Below are 9,162 nucleotides of genomic sequence, written 5' to 3'. Positions count from 1 at the left end.
TTAAAAAATAAAGGGGCTGGAGAAATGGCTCAGTGGTTAAGAGCTCCAATTGTTCTTCCATAGGACCTGGGTTCAATTCCCAGCCCACATGTCAGCTCACAACTGTCTGTGGCCCCAGTTCCAGGGTATCTGACACTTCCACATAGACATACATATATGCTTGCTACCCATAGAATAACATTAAATAAAAAGGTCTGGCTGGAGAGGTGGCTTGGGTTTAGGGGAGTTCTTTGCTCTTAGAGAAGACCAGGTTGCATTGCCAGGACCCACATGTTGTTTACAACCATCTGTAATTTCAATTTCAAGGGATCCCATGCTCTCTTCTGACTTATTTAGGTACCAAGCACATGTGTGGTGCACATACAAGCAGATAAAGCACCCATAAAATAATATGAATCTAAAGGAAATACAAACAGGTCAAGAAGACTGGGGATTTATCCACCACGTGCAAAGAACTCAGTGCAATCCCCAGCACCACATTAATCCTAGCACTGGGGAAGCAGAGTCAGGTAAATCTCTGTGAGTTCTAGGACAACCTGGTCTACATAGCAAGTTCCAGGGCAGCCAGGGCTGTGCTCACACACACACATAAAAGTAGTTAGATATTTTACAAGAAACTATACAAGTGACTGATGTAGGTGGGTCTTCTATGTGTTGCTTTCATTGGCTTCATTTCATTAATATAGAAACTGCTTGGCCTGATAGGTCAGAACATAGGTGGGTGGAGAAGACAGAATTGTGGGAGGAGGAAGGCAGTGAGACAGACGCTATAGCTCTCCTCTCCAAGATGGACGCAGGTTAAGATCCTTCCCGGTAAGCCACACAGATTATTAGAAATGGGTTAATCAAGATGTGAGAATTAGCCAGTAAGAGGCTAGAGCTAATGGGCCAAAGCAGTGTTTAAAAGAATACAGTTTGTGTGTTGTTATTTCGGTGTAAAGCTAGCCATGCAAGAGCTGGGCAGGAACAAAGCCCGCCGCTCCTTCTACAGTGACCAGTAGATACAAACCACTGGACATTATCAGTAACAGCAAAATACAAGTTAAAACTACAATGAGAGCTGGGAATAAAGCTTGTTTGGCAGTGTTTGCCCAGTATGCATGAAGCTCTAGGCTCCATGCTAAACATCACTTAAACTAGGTAACAGCATAATTCTGTGATCCAAAGCACTTGGGTGGTAGAGGCCAGACCAGGAACTCAAGGCCATTCTTGGCTAAACAGCAAGTGTGAGGCCAGCCTAGGCTACATGAAACCCTGTTCCCTTTGGGTAGGAGAGGAGCAGTGGCGAGATGGCTCGATGGTTAAGAACACTTGCAGATCTGGTCTTGTCCCCAGCACCCCTATCCTATCAGGTGGCTCAATTCTGGGGAATCCCTAACATCTGGATTCTGTAGGCACTGCACAAATGGTGCTACATACAGGCACACACATACCCAGAAAATAAAAACCTTTAAAACATTAACTGTGTGTTGATGTTTCTGGGCTCCTATTTGGTTTATAGCTTCCAGAAACTTAGCTTCACTTTGAGGCCTTGGTTCCTCACCTTGGTGTTCGTCCTCTTTAAAGATGCCCTTTCCCTCACAATGGCCTCTTTGATGTGTCAGTCAAGCAGGCAGGGCTTATTTCTCAAGTGGCTGTTCCTCTGGACCTGGGCCATGCATTTATCACAGGCTTCCAATAAAGCAGCTCTCAACAGCCGTGGCCTCTGGGCTTCCAAACAATTCTCATCTCCCTCCCCACCAATGACCTCATTCTGTCCAGAGACCTCATTCTAAACCAGTGACCTCATTCTAAACCAGAGAAAATGACGGATTTCCCTTCCTTTCTTGATAAATTTCAGGGCACGCAGCACTCTAGACCCCCAGCTTTGTTCCCTTGATCCTGGAGGGAGGGCAGCAATGTTTGAAGACCCTCTGTGCTTCTGTTGCCACCTCTTACTCCTGGTCTGGTAACTCAGACCTGTAGTCCCAGCCCTTGAGAGGTGTATGGAGGACAGAAGTTCAAGGTCAGCCTGTTAGTATGGGGACTTAAAATCTCTCATGTCCACATATTGTTGGCTTTTTGAGACAGGGTTTCTCTGTAGCTTTTTGGAGCCTGTTCTGGAACTCGTTCTGTAGACCATGCTGTCCTCAAACTCAAGATATCTGCAGAAATCTGACCTCTGCCTCCCAAGTGCTGGGATAAAAGGTGTACACCAATGTTTCTTGATACCTGAATACATATTAAATGAGCAAGTCAAGCAACTGACATATTCATTATCAATACTAACCATTTATGGTCTCAATCTGAATATTTTATTCTTTTAGGCACTTTAGTGTTGCCTTCATGTGTCTGAATGAGGTTTCGGTTCCCCTGTAATTAAGTTATCAGCGGTCATGTGGATGCTGGGAATCGAACCTGAGCCAGTGCTCTTTGCTGCGGAGTCATTTCTCCAGCCCCTGAACATTTACATTTTTTCTGATCACTACATGTATGGAGTGGGATAAACATACATGGCGCACATGTAGAGGTCAAAGGACAACTTTTCACAAGCATCTCTCCTTTCATCAAGCAGATTTGAGGCTCAAGTTGCCATCTGGCCTGGTTAACCAATCACCTTTCTCCTGCTGTGTATAACCCACTCCAAGTCTGCCCTGCCCCCAGTTTTCCTGTGAGTGTGGACATGACTATTGTGGACATGAGTATTGGCATTATGGGACACGTGTCACCCTGAGCCTGTTTATTCAACACTTACTCCTAAGAAGTGACTTGGGCAGTGGTGACGCACACCTTTAATCCCAGCACTCAGAAGGCAGAGGCAAATCTCTGAGTTTAAGGCCTGCCTGGTCTACAAGAGCTAGTTCCAGGACAGCCTCCAAAGCTACACTATATAGACTGAAACTCAAGACATCCTCCTGCCTCCGCAGTGCTGGGATTAAGGTGTGCACCATGTTTCGAAGGGGGGAAGAAAAGGCAAGACATGCTACACACTTCTACCAGCACGAGTCAGAGCAGGACCTCCAAACAAACCCACAATTAATTTAAATCACGAGTCCCAGAACTGCTGGCTCCCCCCTGAAGCTTCCAGACAAAACAATCCCAAGGAGAGTGAACTGCAAAGGCCCAGCCTCACCAAACACCACTGCTAGGGTCAAGAGAAAGCACCTGAGCCACCAGAGGCCACCTAGTGGTGGAAATCACCAAGGACTACCAGGACTCTGGTAACCATGACAAATTACAGCTCCAAACCTATACTGGGTCTGCTTTGCCAACCTCCCCAACCCGACTGACCTGCAGACCAAGGATGGGATTCTAAAGCACCCCCAAGCTCTCTTCTAGCCCCGTGGTGAGCTGTGCCTTTTAGCTGGTGTTCAAGCCAAAGCAACAGTTTCTGTCACCACTCAGGGTCCCCGTTCTTCCCAGGGTGCCCAGAGTAACAGCTCCAGCAGCCCATTTTCCAATTCTGGAAGTGTAACAATCCAGCCTTCACAAGCCTGAGAAGGTAATTCCAGCCCGGCGGTGGTGGCGCACGCCTTTAATCCCAGCACTTGGGAGGCAGAAGCAGGCAGATCTCTGTGAGTTCGAGACCAGCCTGGTCTACAAGAGGACAGGCTCCAAAACCACTGAGAAACTGTCTTGAAAAACCAAAAAAAAAAAAAAAAAAAGGTAATTCCAAGATCTTTGTCAATGTCAGGGTTTGAATCACAGGACCCTTGTTCTAGACAGACCCTCTACGACAGAACCTTAAATGAACAAGACAGCTAGGCTGTTCCCACTCTAACCCAAACCAAGTTGGGAAGGTGTCAAGGTCACATCCATTCACACACTGACCACACAGAGTGAGAGTGGACACTTTTCTTTAAAGTTTATTGCAAACAACAGTCTTCAAGCTCACTGTGGTGGCTGACCACGTCCACGACCAAAGCCTCCTCTCTGCAAGACAAAGCACATGATAAATCGTTAGGGATTTATAGGTCTCAGACCTATAAACTGGAGACAGCCAAAAAGCTGACCCTTACTGGCTGTGGGGTCTTTGACCTTGTTAGAACTGGGACTGCAACTAAGTGTTTAAAGAGATGGAAGCTCCTGGCACAGAGACCTACATCCTACCTACCTGTCTATACACGAGATCTGAGAGCAACTGTATGCGAAGCCCTGCCACAGGACTCCAGGAGACTGTAACTCCCATGCCAGGCATTGTCTCCATTTCAGAGAAAGATAATCTGATTCTAGAGTAATTCTATTCTGGGACCCACAGACTCTCCCATGTTTAGTTCAATCTCAGACTTCACAAAATAAACACAGCCTGGGTCAGAGCTGTCAGGAATAACAGCAAGCCACAGGTGCTGCACGAGACGAGCAAGGCCCATCACCAAGGTTTGCACTGTTCCACTGCCTGGGGGAGAGGGATGAGACACCACACCCCAGAACCCACTAACCCACTAGGACGGCCCAGGCCCCCGTGATTACAGGGAGCAAACAGAGATACTCACAAACTGGAACTCGGTGGCTGAGCCAGCCCCGGCCTCGGCTTTCTTGTCAGCACCAGCTAGAAGAAAACAATTCAGGATATGGTCTCTGGGTGGTAAGATGACAAGCCACAGGGCCCCACAGGCAGAAAGCACGCAGTCTGCTTCTGCTCCCTTCTCCTCAGATTGTCAGCCATCCGTCCACACTCTAAATGTGCTGACGCCAACTCACTAACCACCCTCCTCCACTAGGAAAGGTGCCCTGACCACAAAGGACAAAAGACCCAAGTTGGTAAAGGAAGCTCAGCCAAGGGAAGCATGAAGGCAAGGGCAGTGAGCAGCCATAGAAGTAAAATCCAACTTCCGTTACAAGAAAGTAGCAGACAGCCGGGCGGTGGTGGTGCACCTTTAATCCCAGCATTTGGGAGGCAGAGGCAGGCGGCTCTGTGAGTTCGAGGCCAGCCTGGTCTACAAGAGCTAGTTCCAGGACAGGCTCCAAAGCTACAGAGAAACCCTGTCTCAAAAACCACCCCCCCCCACGAAAAAACAGAACAACAAAAAAGAGGCAGACATAAGGGCAGCAGGGCACATGCCTGGAACCCCAAACTCAGAAGTTGAAACAGGACTGCCTGGACTACATGTACATGGGAAATTGGTTCAAAAAGCAGCACCCATTTATCTGCACTGTGCAAGCATGACAAGTCTCCATTTCACAGACAGTTTAGAGGGGAGGGAAAGTAAATCACTCAGTGTTTAGAGGTGGGTGTGATCCAGGGTCAAAGGAACCAACAGCTCCAGGGTGACAATATGAGACCCCTCTGTCCCCTTTGCACAGCAGGTTCTGCTGACTACCTCATGCCCTCAACCATGTCTGTTCCCTCATCAATGCTCACACTGACCTGTGTCATCCTCACAGGCCAGCCCTCTGAAGGAGGAACTCCCCCTACTAATTATTTCTCCTGAACCAGGGGCAGGGGAAAATGTTCAGGCCATGTGTTCACTTCCAAGAACACAGAATGCAGAAAGGGAGCAAGGAAAGAGAGCCTGGCCCACACCCGTAAGTCCTAGGCTCCCCAGTATTCCCTCCAGAGTCTAAGCCTGTAATGTTCTTCCCTCGAGAGCCTAACTGGCTCTTCCAGGTGTTTGCTTAATCCTCACCTGAAAACTAATAAACCCCCCACTTAATAAAAGCTCAGGAGCAAGACCTACTCTCAGCTCCCCCAAAGTGCCTGGCACCCAGCATGCACCCAGCATACTCCCATTAGTGAACGGCACCTGCTCCTCTGGCTCACGGCAAGCATTTCCTCTACTCAGAAACTAAAGTTCTTATGAAGAGGTTAGGCCACACAGGGACAACAGAACACACTGGCCTTCCCACCATTCCCACAGCGAGGACCTTTCCTGACCACCCCGGAAGCAAGGACTGCAGTCTACAGAGGGTCGCTGAAATCTGGGTTGGACAAGATACTCACGGGGCACAGCACTCCTTCTGTAGGTGTCTCTGTCCGCCTCCCCTCTTGTGAATCTTGCCGGGCGCTCACCCTCTGGCCCTACAGAAACAAAACTGCACCTTGAGCAAAAGGCAGCAGACGAACAGAGAGCAGTGATGTCCCAGTTGCGAGGCCCGGAACAGCAGCCAAACACCGGTGTCACTAGGGAACTTGTCACTCTCACTATTTGGCTCCCACCTTGATTAAACAAACAGGCCAGGCAGTGGTCTCCCTCCCCTTTATGGGAGGCAGAGCAAATTCAAGGCAGCAGGATCTACAGAGAATCCCACCACAAACAAGAAACCAGGACCAGGCAGTAAAAGATGCCATGAAATCCTGGGGACTTGAACTGATCCCCGGATTCCATGAAGACCCAACTTTCACATTTGTCCCACAGGGCTCAGTGCACTTGCACGCCCTCGCCTGCCTCCTGCAGGGTCCCCAACAGGCTCACTTAAAATAGCCTTTTGGTTCTGAAGGTTTTTGGCTGAGAACACAGCCCATCTAAGCACTAGGATCCTTTAGGTCTCCCGTACAGTTCCTGTGCTCATGTCCCTCTCCAGGAAAGGCCAATCCTGTTTAAGAATCTCTGCACCCTATCATCACCTCAGCCTCTGGCTACTACAAAGAGACTACGAGACAGCACCCGATACCCTGTCTTCTCGTAGCACACTCACGCACAGCTGGCTTCTGCTCACAACCCTGCTCCCCTGCCCTGGAAATACACAAGCAATCCATCTTTCACACACAGCGAGCAGCTCTGCTTCGGGCTAAGGACAACGCACGCAGTGCTCTGCCACAGCTTCAGGTCACGTAGAGAAGCAGGGATGGGTGTAGACATGAAAGCTACTCAAGCTTAACGCCATTCCACATGCTCAGACATTTCCAGACTTGGCCCAAGGCCCTGCGCTCAATGATGTCTCTAAAACTGACACCAAGGTACCGAGAACATTCGTGGCCAGGAGTGATGGGACACACTGCAAACCGCAGCACTCCGGAAGTGGAGACAGAAGGATCAAAGTTGTTAAGGACCTTCTGAACTTCAGGAGACCCTCACACCGCTCACTCTTTAATATACAACCACAACCCCCACAAAGTGTTTCCTGAGACACCATACCTTTGGGCCGAGGCCTGCCAGTTTCGGGACGGCTGCGGCGCAGGGTGGCAGGCACGATCTCCGGAGGTAGGTGGAGATAATCGCGGAGATACTGGATGCCCTCATTCGTAAGGTACCAATAGAAGTGTCTCCAGGCAAACTGCTCCTTCACATAGCCTCGAGACTTCAGAGACTGCGGGACAGAACCAGTTATCACAGAACTAGCAGACAGGCCGGGAGCAGGCGACGCAGTAGAGGAACCCAAGGCTGAGAAATTCCTGGAGGTCAAGGGTTCCAAGCCCAAAGGGTCCTTTCTAAGGTGAGTAGATCAGAAAAAGGACCAAGCAGTCTGGCCTCTGCCCTTCCGCCTAGGAGACTCTTTCCAGTGTCGATCTCCCTCCCTTCCCAGCACAGCAGTCGGCAGCCCAGCCCAACACCGGGGCAAGTACCTCCATCTGCAGCCCACCTCGTACCTGCATGGCCTTCATGACATGAAGGTTGGGCACGTTCTTGTCTGCCAGCTCGGGGTGTTTGGGCATATGGACATCCTTCTTGGCAACCATCACTCCTTCCTTAAAAAGGAGCTCATAGATGGCAATCCGGTTCTTCTTGGGCATCAACATCTGCAGGAAAGAAGTGATCGTCAAACGAACATCGCAAGGCCAGGAAAACCGCAACAAACAGGAGGCAGAGGCAGGCAGGACTTAGAGTTTGAGGCCATCCTGGTCTAAGTTCCATGACAGCCCGCCAGGCCTCGCAGACAAATTCTGTTTCTTAAAAACAGAACCAGGAGTCCCAAGTTCACCATCACTACCACCAGAGTCCGAACTAAGGTGACAACATGGTAGACTCACAAGGTGTAAAGGCAACCGCAAAGCTGTCCGGGGACCAGATCCCTCCTCTGCCTCCACCGTTTAGCTAATAACTGCGAGGGCGCTAAGCAAACGGGTCGTAGCGGCCCACATCTGCTCCGCTGTCACAACAACCCCTGCAGCAGTGTCAGGAAGGAGGGTGGACACAGACGCTGGAGCGACAGCACCGGGGACCCTGGGAACCAGCGGTCATTCTCAGGGTGAGATCGGTGGGGAAGACACGCATGAGGGCCCCGCTTCCTGCGACGCCGCAGGGCAAAGCGCTTCCCGCTCTCCGAAGGGACCGCTCAGCCTGGGGTCCGGCGCGGGGCAAACCCGCGCAGGCGGAGGCTGTTCCCGAGCCAGGCGCTTCTCGCCACACGTGGAAGCTCCGCTCCTGCGGCCCCGCCACCGGACGCCACTCCGCGTCCGCCCGCGTCCCGGAGTCCCAGAGCTGCGTCCCCAACCCGCTGGCTACGGCGAGACGGGCTGTGAGGAGGGCGACCATGGCGTCCGTGTCCCCGCGAGGACGCCGGCCTGCCACGGCAGCGCCACGGCCCGGATGGAGGCCGATGGAATCCGAACCCGGAGGAACTCACCGCGGCGGCTGCAGGGTCCGGGACGGAGGCTGGAAAGGAAGGGGCGTGCCTGCGCGGCGTCTCTTCCGGACTGCGCGGCCCCGCCTCCCCGCAGGACCCGCGCGCCGTCTTGGGTGGCCTCCACAGTGCCTGCGCGCGGCGCGAGAACGCATGCGCGAGGCCCCACTGCTCTCCACTGCCCCCCCCCACCTTCCACACCCTCTCACCCGGTCAGGGTTCGCGAGAACGGAACCGCCTGCTGGCGATCGGTGCAGACAAGTGCGTTTTTACGGCGCTTGGGTGGTATGCACACAGAAGGCTGTGAGTTCAGGGATAGACTTAGCTACTTTGCGAGTCCTGGGCCAGCCTGAGCTACCTGAGACTCAAAGACAAAAAAATAAACAAAAAAACAAACTAAGCTGGGTTACTTTTCACACGTACCAGACTTATTCTCAGGGAGAAACTACATAACCTTTCAGCTTTAATTAGGGCTCACTCACTGCTCATTAGCCCTCCTTATGCTGAAGGAAATTTTATTTAAGCTTCGTAGTTTCTCGGGTAAGAAATGTTAATCAGCTCGGGAGGCAGAGGCAGGCGGATCTCTTTGAGTTTGAGGCCAGCCTGGTCTACAAGAGCTAGTTCCAGGACAGGCTCCAAAACTACAAACCCTGTCTCGAAGAAAAAAAAGAAAGAAAGAAA

General features: G+C 51.2%; 1 protein-coding gene across 1 annotated transcript; it reads right to left on the bottom strand.

Moving 5' to 3' along the window:
- Positions 1-3,822: 3,822 nt before the first annotated feature.
- LOC101982225 (40S ribosomal protein S10) lies at positions 3,823-8,560 on the bottom strand. Its single transcript, XM_005360378.3, has 6 exons — positions 8,485-8,560; positions 7,508-7,657; positions 7,056-7,227; positions 5,921-5,998; positions 4,473-4,528; positions 3,823-3,912 (listed from the first exon to the last, which is right to left on the bottom strand). Exons 2-6 carry the CDS (start codon positions 7,655-7,657, stop codon positions 3,871-3,873), a joined length of 498 nt encoding a protein of 165 aa, XP_005360435.1. The 5' UTR covers positions 8,485-8,560; the 3' UTR covers positions 3,823-3,870.
- Between the last annotated feature and the right edge of the window lie 602 nt (positions 8,561-9,162).

Source organism: Microtus ochrogaster, linkage group LG2 (assembly GCF_000317375.1).
Source record: "Microtus ochrogaster isolate Prairie Vole_2 linkage group LG2, MicOch1.0, whole genome shotgun sequence".
Lineage (NCBI taxonomy): Eukaryota > Metazoa > Chordata > Mammalia > Rodentia > Cricetidae > Microtus > Microtus ochrogaster.
Note: the sequence above shows the minus strand (reverse complement) of the source record. Positions and strands in the feature narration are given on the sequence as shown.